At 41.4% G+C, this 21,917-nt stretch overlaps 1 protein-coding gene across 2 annotated transcripts; it reads right to left on the reverse strand.

Annotated features, from left to right (window-relative positions):
• Nucleotides 1-4,209: 4,209 nt before the first annotated feature.
• On the reverse strand, nt 4,210-21,574 carry LOC101760577 (protein MOR1). 2 transcript variants are annotated; one of them, XM_004970309.4, is made up of 53 exons: nt 21,152-21,574; nt 20,892-20,997; nt 20,679-20,802; nt 19,871-19,950; nt 19,608-19,785; nt 19,460-19,524; nt 18,149-18,231; nt 17,963-18,048; nt 17,765-17,878; nt 17,403-17,522; nt 17,122-17,224; nt 16,745-16,881; nt 16,593-16,658; nt 16,380-16,494; nt 16,245-16,285; nt 15,939-16,010; nt 15,752-15,856; nt 15,055-15,160; nt 14,175-14,287; nt 14,009-14,096; nt 13,046-13,146; nt 12,722-12,829; nt 12,544-12,649; nt 12,390-12,469; nt 12,153-12,302; nt 11,977-12,052; nt 11,748-11,872; nt 11,402-11,662; nt 11,253-11,327; nt 11,083-11,164; nt 10,869-10,990; nt 10,320-10,412; nt 10,147-10,224; nt 9,048-9,143; nt 8,862-8,963; nt 8,657-8,758; nt 8,372-8,554; nt 8,182-8,293; nt 7,790-7,866; nt 7,603-7,682; nt 7,464-7,529; nt 7,253-7,379; nt 6,953-7,072; nt 6,778-6,855; nt 6,535-6,693; nt 6,302-6,460; nt 6,136-6,233; nt 5,902-6,058; nt 5,695-5,811; nt 5,503-5,598; nt 5,247-5,318; nt 4,922-5,159; nt 4,210-4,822 (listed from the first exon to the last, which is right to left on the reverse strand). In XM_004970309.4, exons 1-53 carry the CDS (start codon nt 21,312-21,314, stop codon nt 4,578-4,580), a joined length of 6,006 nt encoding a protein of 2,001 aa, XP_004970366.1. In that variant the 5' UTR covers nt 21,315-21,574; the 3' UTR covers nt 4,210-4,577. The 2 variants fall into 2 exon arrangements, with proteins under 2 accessions (XP_004970366.1, XP_004970367.1); XM_004970310.3 differs by having other exon boundaries at nt 4,210-4,819; nt 21,152-21,314.
• Between the last annotated feature and the right edge of the window lie 343 nt (nt 21,575-21,917).

Genomic DNA, 21,917 nt, shown 5'->3' on the forward strand with positions numbered 1-21,917 from the left:
AGAGATATCCACCGCGCCCGGGCGAGTGACGCCAGCGCCGACGCAATTCGAACCTGCCAACCGTGGTGTTCCTTGAGCGCGAAGGCGCCCGTCACGCCGTCGCCGCGCGCGGCCGTACGGGCAGCGCATGCATCGTGTCCTTGACTGGACCAAATCCTGGCGGCAGCTGGCCTGCACGTCGATCATCATCGCCATCTATTCACCTACCCCATCTCGATCGGCGTCTCGCTGCTGGCCAGCCGCGCGTACGTGCGCCCCGCCGAGTCATATCTTCACGTGTGCGCCGCTGATGTGTCGACCGGCCGGCGAAGCTCGATCTGTCCCGTGACGCTGGATCTGTGGCTGGCTGGCTGGCTGCGGCGCCGGCGCCATTGTGGTCTTGGTCTGAGTCAGATGTTTATCAAACGAGGACTGCGCCATTGGGCGGTGGCACTACCGCCCTAGACTGTTCTGCGGCGCATGCATGAGGTGCGTGAATGGACATGGCTTGAGGTCATCCTGAAGGGAGCGAAAAGATTTGATATCAGGACTTTTACTGCAGCTTCTTCTACAGCTTCAGGTGAAGCTGTACCAAACGGGCCAAAAAAATAGTTTCTCATGCTAAGCTTAAAGAAGTCGGTCTGGGGTTTATACTAGAGGCGCGGAGTTGAAAAAACTAACTTCCCACGGCTCGACCTCTCACCCCCACCTTTCGGTACGAAACTGCCCCCACCTTAGTTGTAATTACGGCAAAATTGCCACCGCATACCTCCGAACGGATAAGCCTCGTCCCGAACTAAATGGTCAGAATTCTATTAGTATTAAAATTACGAGTTTTGCTCCAATGGTCCATCCCATAAAAACTGCACGGATCTAAAAGTAAAGAGATAATTCGTTTAATTAATTTTGTTATGGATCATCGTTGGATCCAGCCCTACTGCTGTCCTATTGGACCCGGTCCATGCCCGATCCAGGTTAGTTTGGATCTTATCCTACCATTCGCTCGTGCCGATTGCCGAATGGACGAACAGCGGGTGGCGCAGTGCCATCATAGGTGGTGACGCTCGGCGGTGGCTCTCTATGCCGTCCCCGGTCCCTGTGCATCGCGGTTTGGTCTCCACCCTGATCCGCTGGTTCGCACGCAGCACGCACCCTGGATCAGGACCAGCGCTGCCACACCCCGCCTCTTCCCCAATCCGGTTTCATCATCAGCAATCAAGGTGCATTCCTACGAGACCGAATGGAGGTAGAGCTCCGTGGCCTGGAAGAGTACATCGCAAAGAACAAGGCCAACAAACTACAGCCTACAACCTGCATTGCTTACTGATGTGGAGTTTTTTTATTGTTTATGTGAACCACGTTTAAATTCTTAAACTGGACATATGCACTTCGCTTAAAGAGATCTCTTCCAGTACACTAAGGCCCTGTTTGGGATGGCGGGGAGCGGGCGCGCGGCGGCGGTCACGTACCGCGGCTCCGCGGCCGCATCTCATGGTACGCGGCCCCGTTCAAAACCCGTGCCATTTTGTCACTGGCGGCGGACGGCCCTGCGGTAATCGTGCGGCGTTCGGCAGGATTATTCCCGCGGTCGCCGCGGCCGCCACCACACCGCGGTCCCAAACGGGACCTAAGGTTCCTTCCTGTAACCTGTAAAGAAGAAACTAGCCGTTCAAACCAATACTAGCGGCATAGCCGGTTTTGCTGCTCCGATCAATACGTAGTGTTCTCATTTCACTAGCACGAAGACAAAAGTGTATTCTAAATTTGATAGGAAACATAAACAAAAAATAATGTAATATGTGAGAAGTACATTCCCGGAATCAGATTTTGTGCAGAGAAAAGTTAGCTTATTTTCTGCACACAACGCATCAAATTGTATGTTGCAGAGCAAGACACATTGTGATCAGTAATAACATTTCTCGTTGAGAAATGCCCTGGATATTTGATTTGAGCAACCTCTGGCAATGCATTTGATATAGCTAATTTCTGAAACTGTACGCGCATCTAATGGAATTATATATTTAGTTCCGGTAAACAGAAAAACACACATATGCCGATCATTTGAACAAAGAAGATGGATCCCAGGAAAAAAGAGTTACATCAGTACATTTAAGGAAAAGTATATTAGCTTATAGCTGATTGCCGAGAAGGAAAATGAGATTTAGATAGCCCCATGCAAATCCATTTGACAAAAATAGGCAATTAGAGAACATATTTGTCGTGTCCGCTTCATCTTCCTCCTTATCGTAGTCGCCGCAGTGTTGCCATCCTGGGAAGCTAGTGCGTGGACTGGGCTGGCATCCTGGAGCACGGGGTCACGGCGATTACCATCCAGAGGTCAGGAGGTTGCGCCAAGGTAAAATGGAATGGAGAGGATGAAAGGGGATGCTACGTGGATGTCCATGCGCCACCGCCGACGCGAGCTTCAGTCTTGCGACGAAATAAGCCGGCACACTGTTTGCATGAGAACCGAGAGAAACGGATCAGGGAACGACGACGTCCAGTCCCTCTCATTGGTAAGGGCCAGGTTCCGTATGGGATGGGACAGGGCCGGGCCCATACGAGACCCAGAATAAAATATTAATAATAAAAGTTAATCAATTACCTCTTTGCTTTAAAATTCGTGCAGTTTTCATGGAAAGGACCACCGGAGCAAAACTCTAAAATTACAACTCAATGTATCACACAATAGATCTTAGTATATCTTACTGCTAATACTTGAAAAAGCTAAAAAAAAAAGCGTAACATTTCGACAAAGCATATCATTGCTGATCCAAATAGAACGAAAATACCGGCAACTCTAGCTAGCCGGGTTATCGATATCGGTCACAACGACCTAACTGTTGTGAGCTACACCGCCATGGACATTTTCCCGTAGTCGTCGGCGCATGAGGCCACGAGCTCATCCAATTCCATTCCGTTGCTTGCCTCGGAGCAGCGCCGCCGACTGATTTGATGCATTGCCCTGCGGGCCTGCGGACAGCCCACCAAGTGGCAAGACGCATGGCATGGTGAATCGCACCCGGCCGGTTGGTGGAGCACGCACGCCCGCTGCAAGGAAAGGGTCATGCATCACGCACTGGATCCCGGTGTGTTTCAGAATTCAGAGACGTTTAGCACGTTGCGCACAAGGGCTGCCCTGCAGCAGTTGAATAGTCGAACCACATGCCTCTTGCGGTTAAGGGCTAGGGCGCCCAAGAAGATTCCAAACGGGTATCCACTGCACAATTATGATATGATGAATGTTTTTTTTCTATTCTTTTCCCTCAAAAAGAGGCTTTGCTTCTCTACCTTTTTCCCTAGAGTCGAACCCTCAGCATGACGATTAACGTAGGCCATTGATTGCAACTTGCTAACCGAGCTGTTGTGATCTTGATTGGTAATCAACGGTTGTTGGCATTGTGCATCAGAGGGTGCAGAGAAACGAAGGGGATGAAATCCGTCCAAATTTGGTACCTCCAATCCAAAAAAACAAAAAAAAAACAGAGAGAGTAGATTCGATTTGGAAGGAGATACTAGTAATGGATAGGGTGGTCTTTTCATCTGCAAACAGATTTAAATAAAGGGCTATCAGAGCAGGACGGTAGTGCAAAAATGAACTTGGGCCTCAACGAAAGGACGGCAAAGAACATCCTCTCTGGCCGGCCGATCGGCCGAAAAGAAAAAAATGTGCATCATGTGGATTAGGAGGGAAAATACAAGCATCCAAAATGAATGATTCCAGTTATGTCACGCATTTAATGTAACCGAAGCATGAGAAACATTGCCAAATGCTTGTGTCGTGACTAAAAACTTTTTCGATCGAAACAAACATGATGCGACTTCGTGGGAAGTTTTTTCCACGCATTTCGGCTTCTGTCATCTTTGAGACTTTCAGAGAAAGCCTATTAATCGGTTAGACTGAAATCAAGCTGCTCCTAGCGTGCTGTGCTGTGCTGTGTGCACAGCGGTGGCATTCATCAGGCCATGTTAATCAGCTGCCGCGCTGGCACAGGACAACCTGCGAAATGAAGAGCGTACGTAGAGGATTTGTGGAAAAGACTCATTTATTGCTCTTTCCCAGTCTATTTGATGAAAGCCTTCCTACAAGTTTCTTCATTTGTTGGAATCCCTGGGAAAAACGTCGACTTCAAAATCTCAGAATAATAAAGCAACTCAATTTAGTCATTGGCACTGATCGAAAAAGATCAATGACAAAACGTCAGTAACATAATTTTCCACACCATCAACGAAACCAAACTATTATGCATGCATAAAACCGTCCATTTCACAAGTACATTTTGCAGTTAATTCAAAATGCACAATTCTATTGCTGTACACCACAGGAAAAATCACCACAGTACGGCAAAATGTGTTAATACTAAATAGCATAGCCCTTCATGGACTAGCTTCTACAAGGAAAACATCTAGCTAGCTCTCACCTAAACTGCACCCAAAGGCTCTGCAAGAATGGATTGACCCAGCACGGGGGTTACGAAATGTCGCCCCCGCGCCGTGTAGTTCATCCGACATACCTATCTACAAACAACAGCATCACTATGCCTCAAATTTACAATGAATTACAATGGTTGGTATTTCTCCGAGTGCTGTTATCGTATCTATAGTGGTTCCATAGATCCACTCTTTAGCCTCTCCATTCGTGCTTGCAACCCAGATAGAGCTCGTTCATCCATGGGCGGAATATTACTTTGTTGTTGGGGTTCACCATCCAATTGTGTCCCAGCATGGAGCATATTACTTCCGTTCATACTTGCCAGTGGCCGAGCCTGGGATCCATCGAAATGACCTACAGCTGCGGCTTGAATGCTTTTCATCCTTTCCCGAAGAGCATCCAATGTCCCTGCTGGTAAAGAAATAATAATTCCAACAATCAGATGACGTAGATATTGATAGCATATACAATTATGTATGCAGATGAATTAAGGCAGTATAGGATGGGAACCTGAAGTCTGGTATCTATCGGTTTGTTGGTCCATAGAATGTAATCTAGAATCGTCTCCTCTGAAGGCCTGTTGTGCCTCAGCGCTGGCATCATCTTCGTTAGACTCTGTTTTGCCACTAATCGATTTTGTATGAACAGGAGAAGGTGCAAATTTTGGAGAAGGTATTGCTGCTATTGGAGGAGGCGTGGATAATGGAAGACTAGAGGGTGTTCTTCCAGCTGCCGCATTTTTCTCCACCTGCATTCGCGAACAATGTAAATTCAATTGTACCTAAACAATATTTGTCAAAACAAGCTCGAACTGATCCATGACGGAGGTTCAAACCTGAGCTAGCCCATCTCTGATATAGGTTCTAAATGCTTCACTTGCATTCTGAAGCTGAGAGAATATGTCAACCTGAGAAAGTGATGGTCGATCAGAAACAAACAGAATAGAAAGCTCAATATATTACAAACTTCCAACTAAAATATGCACTGTAAATGATCCAAAAACCAATGTAAACTAAACTAGTTTAAAACATTCACTTGGAATAAACAGTCCTAATGTTGAACCTTCTTGGGTTGTAATGGATTAGCAATACCTTTGGATACAGCTGGGTTATTCGATAGAGTTCATACAGACCAATTGTACATGTCTGCTTATCACCAATTTTCTTGAAGACAGCTGCAAGCTCTTGCTGTTCATACAGACCAGGAAGATAAAATAGAATGTAAAATCACCACATTAATTACTTGCTTCACAAAAATGTGCGGCTAAAAAAAGATGGTTGCACCTTCAATTGCGCATCAGCTGAGTGAGTAGATGGGTTTGGACTGTTCGATGCAGCATCACCCCAGTGAGTTTGACCCATAGGTCCCGATGGTGTCAACATTCTAGCTGCTGCAAGGGTCTAGGATTGACCAAACAATTTGCTTAGGGTAACAGTGAGAAAAAAACGCTGAATGAAGCTCTAGTGTAACAGTGGGTTCAGATGTTCTACCTGAAGATTAAGATCAATGTATGCTAGAATTATTGGCTGAGGTTCAGCATCTATAGGAACCATTGAAAGGTGACCTTTAATTGCCGTCCCTCGAAGCTTGACAAGTTCATGCAAGACAGTTTTCACCATTCTTAATGGCTTATCATCAGCACCAGCCCTACAGATTATACAAAATATCTATGTAAAAAAATCCAAAGAAATAATTAAAGAGCTATCCAAGAGAAAGGCACAGACCTTTTACGTATTTCTTCCATTCCTAGTTCTTGTAAATAGATATGAATGCTCTGAAGAATTCGATCAAGGTCAACTTCATAGATTGTACTCTGAAGAACCTGAGATGAAATGCAGAGTGTCAGAAGTAATAATCTGTAGATATTAGTGCAACCAAATAATCACGTACCTTTGTCAACTTAATTAAACATTTGACAACTAAGTCTGAAAACTTCTGATTCTTTACAGCAAGAGACTCTGTTGGTGTAGGTGATGGCCATCTTGAAGGGTCCAAAGGCCTCAATAAAGTAATTAGCACAACAAAAGAGGATGTTCGCTCAGCATTATCCTGTTGAAAACAGAACCATTGAAGAAAGCAAATATGATGAGCGAAGGAAAGCATGAAAAAGAAATGTTACGTACCAGGATCTTAAGCATTAAAACATTTAGTGCTTTGAGTAATTGACTGCCATCATCCATAAGAGGAACTCTTTCATCCAAAAGCCAAAGAAGTAACTCCGTAATAAGGTTGTCCAGGGTACCCTCCTTCACAGCATGAGCAAGACGTTTGATTTGAAACGTCTGCCAAAATAATCAAGATTTTAGATAAACAGAATTCAACATAAGAGAAAAGCAAAGGGCCAAACGTAAAACATGTCAACGAACCTGCATGAGTGTATTTAAAACATATTTGCAAGATCTTGAAGATGCACCAGACAGGCTAAAATTGAAGGTCTTTGGAACCTGCAAGAATTCATGATGAAATTAAAAGTTAGGAGAGTGACGTACTCTGAAAATTAAGAGAGAGAAAATGTAACATGAATGCACAGCAAAGACTAACCATAACGGCCAAGCATGAAACTAATCTGTCAGCTTCCTTAATGAGATCTTCAAGCACTGAGCTTTCAGGGTCAGCCGCCTGGGTTAGCTCATGGCATATGACTTTCATGCCTTCAACAGACTGCAGAAAACAAAGGCATATATCAGGCCAATGTTTGTGTTTAATAAGTGAATGTCAAAATGCAATGACACTAGGTTTTAATAGCTTGAAACCACTACACATCATGTAAAAACGGATCAACACGGCCCCAGCATGATGGGAAAAGGTGGGTGGGCTTTGGGAAGTGAGGAAAAGCACGACCTGCTCAGGCAAACCCAGTGCAACAATCTCAAGAGCTTCACGCCAGTCAGCAGGACCAGTTGCAGCTGGCATCTGCCTAGGAACCATATGCCTATTCATATGAGCATCAGCATATCCAAAGTTGTCCCTATTGACAGACGAGCATAGACAAGCTGTGTTATGTGATGGTATATAAATAAGTATGAAGAGCACAATAAGACACCTGGAGCACCTTGAGATCATTGACCCTGCTACTGAACGGGAAACTACTTCTCCACTTTGTTCTGCTACGTCAGACCTACATCCATAAAATGAAAGTATGAATAATTAAAAGTGAAAATAATATCAGCCATTCAGAAACAAGGACAAACCCATTCTCTCTAACTGAACGTCTCAAAGCTGCTCGAGCATCACCAGGCCTTCCTTCTCTCCTTTTTTCCATTTCCCTAGCCTGACATACCATCAGATAGGATATGGTAAACACCTTAGTCGTATCAAGTGGTTGTTGCAAGTGTGCTAAAAATAGCAGAATCTGTATGTTGGGTGACAGAAACAAACCTTCCATTTGAACCTATCATCAAGCATGCTCCTTTGGGCATCTGAGAGTTTTCCAACATAGCGCCATACATCATCCCCTGTTTGGTCAAACATAGTAAAACTTTAAGGCTCTTGCAAAGTTGTATAAATATTGCAAAAGAGACATAAATCCTGCTAAATACAGTATACACACTGATTTATCGCTGTGCGAATACACAAGAACACATATCAAACGAATAAAATAAATTTCCCAGGAGTATAGGTTTGGAAAGCATGCAAATATTTTATCTTGGATTACTAAAAAGGGACCATGAAGCTGCAATTTTGCAAACCAGCTTAAGGGTATGATTGGGTATGCTGCAAAAGGAGGTTATAGATATACAGTTAAAGCTACTAAAAAAGTGGGTGCATACCGAGGTTTTTGTAGGCAGTTGCAAGTGTATTAAGAGCAGCTTTCCTGATCTCACCATCACGCTCTGCTGTCAGTGCTGCAACAGATGGCAAGTTTTTCATCAACCCACCAACCTGCACGACAGAACAAGTATCTGCTATAAGTAACGCAATACCATTTAACCAGCACACATGACAGGTAGTGATTCAGACCTCAGTCCCATGATGGTCCATGAAGTATCCAATGATATCAACACATTCTATCCTAGTCCGGTTATTCTTGGATCGCAGTCCCTCCAAAACATAGGGAAGTAGTTTGGGAAGAGAATAAATGTTGACCATTTGCTTTATCAGCTCCCCCATTTTTTCCCTAACTTTTTCAATGTTATGACCAGACTGCAATACAACAATAATTTGGTCATGAAAGCGAACTGTGATAACATATAATATGATATTTTATACTAAGCAGTTTTTGTACAGCTTAAGTATCTATGGTACCTTCTCCATAAGGCAAGGAAGAAAAATTGCAGCTTCAGCTTCTGTTAACATGTAAGATTGGTCTTTTAGAAGATCAAACAGCTCTGGAAGAAAGTCAAGGACCTACAGGTAATGTAGTACACAGTATAGAAACCGATTAGGTTAAAGTGCAGCAAAAAAGGAGACAAGGCCAGTATAGTTCTTAACAAGGGTGCTATGCATTTACCTTCAGCAAACATGTTGTGTTAGATTCACAAAAGCGTAAGACAAACCACCTTAATAGTATGTCAAGAAGCTCAATTACTTCTTTCCCACTTGAAGGAAGTGCCTGCACAATTGCAACAGTATCATAAAAAAAGAAAAACTACAGCAAGAATCTATATTAAATCACTCATTAATATCAATTTCTAACCTTTTGTAGCAATTCGATACCATCTATTTGCCTCTTAAAGTCTGAGTTCCACAGTCGCAAGCTTACATCTTCTCGGAAATGTTTAAACAAATCAATCTGCGCATACAATCCAAGAAAATCAGCTGTTATGTTCACGCAGCAATAGCCATTAGCACATAGGGCAAAAGGAGGGGGAAAAACAGTGCAGATGTGTAAAATCAAACTAACAAGCAAATGAGCACTTCATTTTAAACATACCAAACAAAATGAAACGCTAAATTCCAATATGTAAAAAATGTGCATCCACAAAAATTAATTTTTTCAAAAAAAACTAATATTAGCATATGTGCATATTTCTAGACAGTACAGATTCACAACCACCAACTAACACAAATTGAGAACACAGGATGTTTCTCAGATTAATATAATTGGAAAAAAAAATAAGCAACTGTGTTTCCATCATTTCTCAGTCATTATCACCCACTTAACTTCACTAGAGATCGGATGTTCTCTTGGGACCCAGACAAATCTGAGATTTAAAACACTCACATAATTTCATCCTGTTTAGATATCAAGTCCATATAAACTGTATATCATATCAATTAATTAAAATCAAGATCCTTTTTTAGAACTACAAATTTGAATTCAATACATTTCAAAAAAAAAACTTTCAGGGTACTGATGGTTGGTAACCAGTTAGGCACAGGATTTCCTTTTCATGCAATGGAGTCAGCCTTTGCAACACCATTGTGCAATACCAAATATCAATGCTATAGGGCTTTGTTCCGTATGAATCTGTTATACTGATCAAAAAGTTAAAGAGTTCCGCTTCTGCTACATAACTGCACAGCATCTACTACCGTGGATTTGATCAAGTTGTGTACAATTGCTACCATAGGATTTGGTATCCAAGCATGAGAGTGTAACATTTACTGTACCAGCTAGTCCCCATTGTCTTCATTAAGAGCATTTTGCTAAATGTAAAGGTTTTTACTAGGTTATGCAACAAAGGTCACAAGGAAAATGCCAGCAGAAAAGCACTCTACTGGAACATATATAGAAATATAACAGGATGCAAATATAACAATCTTAAACCGGTTCCCTTGTACACAACACAAACCTTTAATTCATCAATCTGCTCTCGGCGCGGTTCTTCAAACTTGAATTTCCTTACCAAAACACGTCTCTCCCGCTCTTCCTGAACAAGTACATTTGTGTGAGATCAGCACACAACCCAGGGATGTATTTTTTTAACCAACAACTCAGATGTTATGGGGCCCTATGATCACTAACCTTGTTTGAATCCCTTATGTTAAATAATGCCTGGGATTGTAGATGATCTTGAGAAGAAACCATAGTAACAGATGCCCTTGCTGGAAGTCCTCTCTGATAGTGGAGCAAGATAGTTAGAAAACAGTTCCAGGTGCATATCAGGTGGAATGGCCTACTTTTTGGTATCGGCGAAAAGAGATCCAAAATCATTCATTCAAGCTTCGGGAAAAAAAAATGAAACTTCACACATCCATCTTATGACATATCTTGTCGCAGAAGTTGAGGTTCAATCTCATTCCAGTTTAATTCATGAAAACGACACATTTCAAGTGAATATGCTAGAGAACATAGTATCTGGTGTATACATTTTTGAGTTAAGTTGGAATGACTTTAAACCTTAACTATAGTGACAAGATATACCATAAGATGAACTATGGATGTCCCAAGTTTAATTTTTTTTAAAAAAAACTTCAAAGTGCGCTTTTGAATGAATTTTCACCATTTCAAAAACTGACACATTTTAATTGAAGTTGCACCCTTCCCACAATGACAGTGAGATAAAACACATACTTGAGACACAGGTTTGCCCACATTAGAACCACGATCATTTGGACCATGTTTACTGCTCTTCAAACCAGCTTTTGATGGCAAGCTCATGCTTGTTGTCACCATCTTGACAGATTCAGAAAATCCTGGTGTAATGCAGCAATGACAAGTCAGAACAAAAAATTCAACGACAACAGAAAAACAACTACATTGCAAAACATGATCTGCAAGACACTACCTTCATGTACAGTAGTCAGTTTCAACCTCTCTGCTACAATGGCCAAAGTAGGTGATGGCAAATCTTTTAGGTTCCTTCCAACCTAAACAAGACAATAAATTCAGTTGAAGTAGAAAGCTCCAGCATTAGATGGAAAGATGGATTAAAAGGAACAGGTAGATGAACCATACCACTTCTTGGCCACAGATTTTAAGAATTTCATTCATAAAGGATTCAGCAGCTTTACGGACTTCAGAAGATTTATCCTTTTCAAAAAGAAGGGTTAGCCATTATATGTTTCCATTAAACATAGAATCAAAAGATCAGTTTCGACTGGTACCATCAAAGAAGATGCCGAAGGCTTCAACAAAGGCAAAGCCTCAGATGGATCACCCATTTTTGAAACATGCTTAGACAACCAATCAAAAAGGTCTTTTCGCCCTTCTGAACCTGTTTTCTGATCACCCAAAGTCACTATAATATATGGAACCATCTTGTCGAGTTGGGCAGCAGCAACCCATGAATCTAGAGCAGTCAATGTGCATTCTCGCATGTGCTTCTTGTTGTCACCAAGGCATTTCAGCACATCCGCCAAAATACCCTTCATAACAAACAGTTCTCCGTTATTGTAGCAGCCAAAATATGCATACAGAAGTACAGAGATAAAAAGAGAGTTAGTTCCAAACCTTGCTTGATTTTTCAACAGAAGGGCCCATAGCAGATGCAAGACCACCAATAGTGGACAAGGTTGCCATTACTAAATTTTTGTTGCTGTCATAAAGACGGCCTCTAAGTGCAGTGAACAGGTCAACTGCAGTGATAAGATGGCCAAGACAATTTAGTACAAATTAGGTGAATATAACTCTTAATAGATACAAATTTAATGGCTGTTTGAGATAGATAAAAACGGTGAACCTGTTCCTGTAGGCTGGATGCGTTTATGGGCCTCCTCCACAATTTTGTTGACTGAATCAATGGACTCTAGTCGTACCTGTCAATTCGCATCAGCATAATATAAATATCACAATAAAATACTAGACAACATACAGAAATAAAATAAATTAATGAGAAACAAGTTAAGTGCCCAATACCTTCCAGTCAGGACTGCCCAAATTTTTTAGTAAAGTAGGCGTTATCTTAGCACTAATGTCTTCCCGTGGCAGCCCATCAGACGGGCCAGCAGATGTAGAAGATGCAGTGTCCAAAACTCTTACTGTTCTCTTCGGAGGAGCAGCGGCACCCTATGAATTGAGCCAAATTGGTGTCAGTGAAAATATAAGTAAAAAAAATATGACGCTTCTCCAAACAGTAACTGAAACACAGCATACCTCAAAAGGATTTTTTTCATATTCAGCATCCAGGGCACTTAGAAGTGCAGGTTTAACATCACTTAAAAAGCCCTTGATGTCTGCAGGAAGGTTTATTTCAAAAACATGACCTTGCGACTACTAACATGATGAAATTCGAGAACTATAAGATGACCTGGTCCCACAAACTTATGTAGCATCCCAATTAGTTTTATAGTAGCATTTCTTGTTGCAGCAGCACTTGATTGAAGACCGATGTCTTTGCAAAAATCAATCATGTCCTGGAACAACAAAGACCACTAAGAACAAGAGTGTGGTAAACCTGCAAGTATAGACATATAGAGGATGTGCACCTTTAGCTTCAAATTAGAGATCCCAAAATCTTCTACAGCAGAGACCATCCAAAGAATACCCTCACTAAGAACCTTGGGATTCTTGTGCTCCTTTGTTATTTTGTATAGCTACAAAAATATAATACACATAATTTTAGTGGTTGCCAAACATCATCCAAGTTGGGGTTTCTGTGCATTCAATCAACTCACAGAACAAAATCGGAAAGACATTCTATGCATTGAATATATTGAAGGTCAGTGATAACCTTAGCAAATTAGATTAATCCAAAAATGTATAGGACCTTTTGAGCAAAAAAATAAGCATAGTGTAATATTAGCTCTTACCCTCTCAAACACAAATCCTGGACCTACAGCCTCACAAAAGGCAGTGAGACATTTCATTGCATGGGCCCGTGTTTTTATATCAGCAACCCTTTCACTTATGCCTGAGAGAAAATAGCAATTCAGGAAGTTAACAATTTTACTAAAATCAACATTCTATAACACATGACCAAGAAATAAAAGTGAAATATTTCAAATAAATTGAAAAAAAACAGCAAAATATGATCGATAGATATTTAACAACAAAGGTTATATGGAATCAAAGGTAGTGCATCTTATATGCAGTGCAGACAACACAAGAACCCCCAAGTTATACGTGAACACTAACAAAAAAAAAACAAAAGGCTGCACAGAAGCAAGATTAAGAGAAGCTACACGTTATATCAGCTTTGAATGAACCACAACAGAAAATAGTATGCATCCCTCTAATAGGAATTGGCAACAGGCAAGTATATTATAGTAAAATCCATAAATAGAATTTCATGAAAGAAGCCCCATCGTTTTTCATAATTAATGGTGTAGAAATCAAGATGTACTGAAATTAAATTCCATCAGATACTTTAACTTTTTCAACATCTGGTGGGTACTTAACTTCAAATTAAAAACTTTGATTTTTTTTAAATAGATATTCTGTGGTTGGCGACTTACCTCAATAAAATCTATGCAATCGTAAGGCGTGACAATAATGTTAGTTAATACTTCATTGACTTTGTTTATGATCCCACCAGCCAAACTAGGGCAGGAAATAAACTTAGGTTCAACCAGCGATCTGGGACTCATGTTATGTGTGCTATACTATTCCTGGTTACATCATGATTCACAGCGGCAACAAGCTCACAAACTTCTGGTTTTAAGGTGTTAACAATTAAGCTTAGGTGGGTTCATGCTCTGACAAAGCCAAAGCCAATCTCATCTTTAGGTGCAAGATACATAGCTAAAGTACTGGAGAAGAAGAGGAGCTCGTACCAAGAAGGCATAGAACCACACAGCGCTTTGGAAATTTGTTTACAGTCGAGGAAATATGGGCGATGACCTCTATAACTTGTTGTTGTACCTGTTTCATTTAAATCTTACATTAAATTACTTCCATAAAGAAGGGAAACGAAAAAAATAGTCAGCAAGCAGTAAGTACCTGAACATTCTTTTCACTCCATCCAGGCACAGCGCACAACAAACGAATCAGAAGTTCAGCAGACTTATCAAGTTCTGTAAGACTTTCCACCTCCTGCTTGAGCATGCCAATAGCTGCCACACATAGCAACCATAGATGTAAGAAGATTAAACAGAAAATTGAAGCAACTTTATTCCAAGAAATGAAGGAATGAAACTGAAAAGGCAGCCGAATCAAAATGTATAACAACAAAATTTCTCGATTTTTCTTTTCAACACCAGCAGGAGAATCATGTATCCTATTAAGCTGATAAAATAGTTACCAGATACAGAACAGAGTTACAAGGAAAATAAATGCATGCACTAAATGTTAGTCTCGCTGCAAATGTTAGAAGCATTAAAGCTTCAGAACAGAAAATAGAAGCAACTTTTATTTCTAGAAAGAAAGGAATGAAACAGAGGTGGCAGCCAAATCAACAGTGTTACAACAAGATTTCTTTGTTTTTTTTCTTGTCTCAAACTAGCATGAGGACTTGCCATTCTACTAAGATGATGAGCAAACGAAGGAAAAGAACACTACTGCACTTACTAGGATACTAAGAAAACAATCGCATGCGCATATTGCTTTACTAGGATACTAAGTAAACAATCTGCACACATGCACACTAGAATCCTTGCTCAAACAAGATATCCTCGTTTAAGATGAGCAAACAAACAAACAGATGGGTGTAAAAGAACAATAATAATTGGGCTAGAGATGAAAACCAACAGGGGCGCAGAAAAAGGGATATGAGATAAGAGAGAGAGAGAGAGAGAGAGAGAGAGATGACTCTAGGTTAATCCTTCCAAATGAAACAAAATAAACAAAACTATAGGATAGGCTACACAAGTTTAACAGTAACCTTCAAGCCGCTCTTTCCAGACAGTGCTCTTCAATTGGGAAATTGTCTCAGCTTTCACAACGGATCCTAACCTCTCTTCTATTTCCTCCAAACTCATCTCTGCCGGCTGCAAAATAAAACAATAAATACGATATATGAGTCGTGTATACTATCTACAGCTATGAGTTTCATCCATTGTTTGAGGGAGGAGGGGCACAACACCAATAGACCTTTAAATATCTGGAGGACGTAAAGAGAGAACCAAACTCATAAATCCATTGTTTTCTTATATTTGGGACAAAATAAACTACTCCCTCCAGTTCAAAATCTTTGTTTTGGAAAGCCACTTTTACAATCTTCAAAATACTTGTTCTACAACTTTTAGGAAACTTCAGCCTATTTTTTCTAGTCTTACCCTTCCTTTTGTGCATCATAAATTAACCTTTTTCCCCCATGCATGCAAACAATAGAGTATTAATTGAGGGTAAGATGGTCATTTTGTCTATTCCTCTAGCAGTGCCGAACTCTAAAGTCTGAAATAACATGCATTTCAAATCGAAGGTAAGGACTGCGAAAAATTTCCACGAAGAAAAAAAGAAATGACAAAGTCCTAGTTCTAAACTAACAATCGGGATTTCTTTCAGTAAAGGCATAATTATGCACATCATGAAAGGCATATCATAACACGGAAATGGTTGGATTCTGGCAAACAAATCACCTCCACATCTTCAATCTCAGGAGCAGCAGATGTCTTTGACTGTGATCCACCATCTGTCTTTTTTGATGCAGTGGATTTTGATGGTCCAGATTTCTTAGCAGCAACCTGAAAACAAGGAAAACAATCCCCCACATAAGAAAATGGTCCACAAATTCAAAGAATAGAATATACATCCAACAAAACTAACCGCTGCCTGCACGGGCTTCTTTCCACTAAGCATGCTTGCAGCAGATCTCTTCATGGACAAGCTATCTGCAGCCTATAAACAGAATAACCGTGCTTCAGTTGTCAGACATTTGATCAACAGAAACGATCATGAATAAACATTGTTCTGATACATGAGGTTGATAACAGCTAGGCACTGGGAGAGGAATGTTGAAAGCATTTTTAAGAATTCCTACACAAACTTTATACAGGCACTGGGAGAGGAATGTTGACAGGCTGTAACATCTTCTTAGTGTAAATATTGGAATTACAAGATCAACAAACATACCCCGCGAGCAGATGTGGCAGCTCCTGAAGTTGGGATAGGCGCTGGAAAAATGAAGTTTGTACAGAAATTAAGCCAAAACAGAGACATTCAATCCATTAAAACAAGTAAAACTACAAACCCAAAAGAAAATCTAACCTGTCCCTGAACTCAAAACAGTCTCACTGGCAGAACCAATCATATCTGACAGTTTCTTTTTCCTCACATCGTCTAATTTCTCCAGCGATCGTTCCAAGGGTTTCATACCAACCATCTATACAGACAGTAAAAGTAGCACACCGTCAAGATTTTAGAGCTACACCTTGATATATGTAATTAAATAAAGAGAAAGGCAAGCACTGAAAAAGAAACCTTGGCAATGGCAGTCAAAACAGAAAATGAAGCGTCTCGTACTTCTGGTGTACCATCATTCAAGCACTAAATATTGATGAAATGCAGATCAGAGTAAATACACAATAGCAAATAAGAAGAAATACCACTGGCAGTATAAAGTGGTTATTCACCTCCATGCAGATAGGAACATATTCCTTGTGCAACTTTAGTACATTTGCTTTATTGCTTGTTTCAATGCAAAATGCAACCCAGGTCAGTGTTAAGGAACGAACAAGAGGGACCTTATTTTTTACAGCCACCCGAACATCTGCATCATCCAAAGAAAGCATTTTTCTTATTGAGGCTTTGATCCAAGCTGAAAAGTAGGTCTTGGGATTTAAAAGGAATTTTATATAACTTTTTGCCCTAGTTTCACTAGCTTACCAGTAATATTACTTTTGAGTAAATAGAAATATCACCACTATAAGGCTAAAATAACCACAATAACAATGAAAATAATATTACACACAGACGTGGGAGATATAGATTCTGCCAGAAAATTACAAACCTTCAATCACGTCAATAAGTGTAAAACAGCCAGACGTGTGCATCGCTTGAAGTGTTTGAGATAGTGCTTCCGTCATCGTCGGCTTTTTTTCTTTCAACTTTTCCTGTTTAACAGTACCATCAGGACAAAGCAGATTATGTAAGCTTCAATGGGCACCCAAGTTCACACAGTATAAAAACTAATATGCTTAATATTAAGAAACACATAAAATATCAAAACAACAAAAAGATGTAGTGGCAATGTACAGTTATTCAAGGAAAAAGGAATATTATTCATCTTACAAGCAAAACTGGAAGAAGCATCCGTGCATTTCCAGAAAAATGGGCTCTTAAACCTTTAGCTAAATTCCCTATTGCCTGAGTAGCTTCCACCGAGACAGCCAAATTAACATCTGTGATGAGCTGCAGTGCCAAAAAGACACCATAGGTAAGAATGCAGTAAGCAACTATTGGACACAACAACACTTAACACTAGATCAAAGTGCTAGTTTCAGTATGAATATGATCCCGCAAATTAATTATAAGACTTCAAAAGGAAAACAATACAAACATTCAAAGATGGTAGCTGAACATTTGGATAATTAAGATATGATAAGGGATTAGAAGATCACACAATGCAGGCGAAAAAAAATCAGAGATTTAACCTTCTTCAGTGTCCGGCAGATTTCATGAAAATCGCCAGGAGCAATTTTTTTGGCCGAAGCAAGCTTAGTTAACTCCGCCACAGCATCCCTTCTCTCTGACCATTTAGTCGCTTTCTGGCAACAAACATGAAAACCAATATAACAAATATCATACGATGGCATGAACAATAGATAGTGTATTGAAAACAGATCGCATACCACACCATCCCAGAATCCAGATTTTTCTAGTGGGGTTAAAATATCTACAGGATCAACAAGGTCGTATTCATCGATCTCCACAGGGGCTGAAATATAGAATTGTGTAAGTATTCACAGCTTAAATTTAAACAAACTATCAACAACATATAGGAAACTAACACGTAAATGATCCTTAGAAGAACGCACCATCTGCTGCAGCCTCTTCAGAAGTGTTAGCCCCGGTTGTCTCCACCACAGCCTCCTCCTCGAGCTCCTTTTCTTGTTCAGATCTAGAACACCATGTCAAATCAACATTTTCAAATCATCATGAAAAAAAAAGAAACATTATATTCATAGTATGCAGGATTAACATTGTGAATATTGAAAAGGTGATTTCCAAAAGATCTACAGCAGTTCAACAGTACAATCAACATAGTCCTTATGACCCATATATTCAGTGTTTTAAAGGCGACAAGCCGACCTTAGAAACCTGTCCACGCCTTATCGCCTAGGCAACATGGCGGACCGGTTCCCCAAGGCGAGCTGGGTCCTCCCAGATGCCTAGGCGACACCTTTGAAACACTGCATATATTACATATTACATACAAGAGAAGCAAATGCAATTAAAATATTTGTTATCGCTCCAAAACTAACATGTGCTTCAACTACTCCAAAAAAGAAAGAAAAAGAAAAAAGAAGCAAAACAAGGTGTGCGTGTTCTTCAAAATTTTCCCATTACACAATCCTGCGATAGCTCACTCTAAATCACATATATGGGAGAGAACATGTAATGGCTAAATCAATGAACTGAAAATTCCACATCAAGGGCTTACTTCCTTAAGATTTTAGTTTTTGAGTTAAAATACAAAGATGGCAGTGAAATAATGTGATATCATAAATGAGGTGTAATTGCCACCACATACATAACAAAACAGATTAACACACAAGCTGCAGCCTATCTACCAACTCAGAAAACAAGCAATGATATTCAAGTATAAATAGCACTACGAATAACTATTTATCTGGCATTTCAAATGGTTGCGTAGATTAGACCAGAAGTAACCCTAAACTCAAATAATAGTGTGGATGGTCAGGTTAGAAAAGGCCTCAATTCTATCATCATTTTGGGGGCTGGTCAGTATGAAAACACCGCAATTGATACGTGTTTGATGGGACTACCCCTAATCTGAATGAGGTTCTGCTAAGAGTTACACCTTTGGAGTTTGGCTGGGGCTCGAGGAATTTCCAAGCTGCTCACTCTAGTGCCAAGTGCAGACTAGGTTAGGTTTCTGTGTTTTTTTCTCATATGGTCGAGGTCAAGTTTTTGTTGTATAAAAGGCGAGCAGTGAGTGTGTGGTGTTGTATGGGTTTCCAAACCCTTTCTTCTTCTTAATATAATGATATGCAGCTCTCCTGCGTGTTCGAGAAAAAAAAAGACCAGAAGTATTTTTCATCTGATTTATTAAATACAACAAAGAGAATGGCATAATTATTATTAAAAGGGAAAAATAGAAACACCTTATTTTTCGAGTTGGCTTAGCAAGTCCGGAGACGTTTGCCAATTCTGCTTCCAACTCCTTTTTCTGCAAACACAAAGAAGCTTGGTCATATTATTGAGTAATGGAACATAATGACTATGCATGTTACACTTTCAAGAATAACGCACCATAGTATCTCTCATCTTCTCAAATAAAATAGACTTTACAGGCTCTTTGCCAATCCACCGACAAAGTTCTAGTGTCAAACCCTTAGAAGAAGCCCGGACATTCTGGTCTGGATGATCAAACAGCTCAGGAAGCATCTTCAGAATCTTTTTGGGTGGAACTACCTTAGTTCCAAATTCACTGGTAGACGAAGGATGTTTGTAAGTATTGATAAAAACTTGTCAACACAGGGCACAGGGAGCCAGAGGAGCAGCTAGGGACTTACCTGAGTGCTTGAAACATCACATCAATAGCAGGTACAACTGCTTTAGCCACTTTGTTCTTCACAGCCTTCTCCATGGATTCCTGATAGCACAACCATATGAAGTTTGCTTGAGCATGTTATCATGCCATACATAGTTACAAGAGGGAACATGTGACTAAAACAGATTAGCACTTTAGATGGTTTGGGAGAGCAAATAAATCAAACAAATAGGAACAGCTATAATTTCATAAGCCTTGTGGGGGCAGAGCTTCATTACAGATGGTGCGGACAAAAATAAGGAACCAAAAATTAATGAAACCGATTTATCCAATCAAATGGACACATGTTACCCAGACGCTAGCTCTGGAAGAACACTCATGTAGCAGCTAAACTGTTTTTAATGATAGAGATAAAACTGCTGCATGCTTTTGCAGGATGCCTATGACCACAATGAAACTAGAATTGCAAAGGAGGGAAATCGCTGTTTCATGCTTCCCACATTTATTCATGCAAGGGTGCCTGAAGCCAATTGCCAATTTGACAAACTATTTGCTAAGCGAAAACGAAAACTATCTGGTGAGAGGAACATGGCACACAATCTTACATCAGCTTAGCATTTGTAACAATATTGATAGTGCATCAGACATTGCCAAACTGACAATAATATCTGCAACTATATTGAACAATACATACAAGGTCTGAGATATGTTGTGAAAACCAAGTGAACAAACAACAGCATTATGTAGTGAATGCATTGCTGCACATACATTTCATTGATGGCTCTCACAAGTCACAACAATAACTATCAGGGGGTTGATGAACAACTTACAAGGAAGACCTCTGCTGCCTCCAGTTCCACCCATAGGAGGAATGCAGCTTGAGCCTTTTCTACAGTCTTCGGTCGGCCAGTGAGGCACTTGGCCACGATCGCATCACAAACCTCCTTGGCATATCTGGAATGAAACAACTCCATAAATCGTTGCAGATGACAAATAATCAGAAGTATAACTGAGAATGACTTAGCACCTAAGGGCGCACACACCTTGAAGCGTCGGCATCAGCAGCTCGCTGGAATGCGAGAAGGGCGTCCAGCGCCTTCTCCTGCACCGGCGCATTGGAATCAGCAACCGTCTTCTTAAACAATGGCCCTAACCACCACAGCAGAACAGAAAAGCACTGCACATCAGATCTAGCACCGAAAAAGAATGCTTTCAAATCTCCAAAGGGAACGCACGAATCGCGCGTAGAGCAGATCCGAGCGAGAAATGGGGCGGATCGGAAGGCGCGAGGAGTGTATCTCACCGAACTCGCGGAGGCGGGCGTCCTTGGGGTCGGTGATCGAGTCGCAGAGGGCGGCGAGATCGATGTTCGCGTCATTCCTCACCTTCCAGTTCTTATGCTGCAGCCGCTCGTCCCACGGCAGCTTCTTCGCCTCCTTGAGGAGCTTCTCGTCCTCCGTCGACATGGCCGGCCACCGCCGCCGCCGTTGCCGCCGCGGGCCGGCTCCGCCGAACGAGAGGCACTACAGCCCCGCGCGCTCTAAAGCGGCCGCCACTCTGAGGCCGATGCGGCCGCCTAGGGTTTCGAATTCGGATGGCGGCGTTCGCCGGGAGTTTGGATCGGAGGGGGTGCTGGGGGAGGAGGGAGAGAGGGAGAGAGAGAAAGATGAGGGGAGATAAAAAGGCAAAAATTATTTTTCGGGTTGGGGAAATGGTAACGGAAAATGGAGGGAGTTCGGAGTCGCGTCAGGTCAGGAGCGGGGCCTCACCTTTGTTCGCTCGGGCTCGCACGGGCGCGGAGCCGGTAGGTTCCCCGTCGGGGTCGGGGGCTAGGCGTACGGGGATGAGTTAACCATACGGTCACTTTCAGGTGGGTCAGGATGCGGGGTCCACGCGCCGCTGGATGTGTTATTGGATGGTTTGGGGGTGAGCACCCGTTCGCAACGGGAGGGAGTGGGACGGTGTCGGTCCGGTCGGGGGTTTTGAAAGATTTTGAATTTCCGGGGAAGACGGGGATGGACTCCGAGGCCACGTGTACGGACGATATTAAGTGTGTCCATCAAGGATGA

Source organism: Setaria italica, chromosome V, assembly GCF_000263155.2.
Source record: "Setaria italica strain Yugu1 chromosome V, Setaria_italica_v2.0, whole genome shotgun sequence".
Classification (NCBI taxonomy): Eukaryota; Viridiplantae; Streptophyta; class Magnoliopsida; order Poales; family Poaceae; genus Setaria; species Setaria italica.

What these genes read in the sequence shown, in the direction of transcription:
- LOC101760577 (XM_004970309.4), bottom strand. Translation starts at nt 21,314, where the DNA reads ATGTCGACGGAGGACGAGAAGCTCCTCAAGGAGGCGAAGAAGCTGCCG. An exon ending in AGAAGCCCGTGCAGGCAGCG is followed by an intron (nt 15,857 to 15,938) that starts GTTAGTTTTGTT and finishes CCTTGTTTTCAG; the next exon opens with GTTGCTGCTAAGAAATCTGG. An exon ending in ACATAAGTTTGTGGGACCAG is followed by an intron (nt 12,470 to 12,543) that starts GTCATCTTATAG and finishes ACCTTCCTGCAG; the next exon opens with ACATCAAGGGCTTTTTAAGT.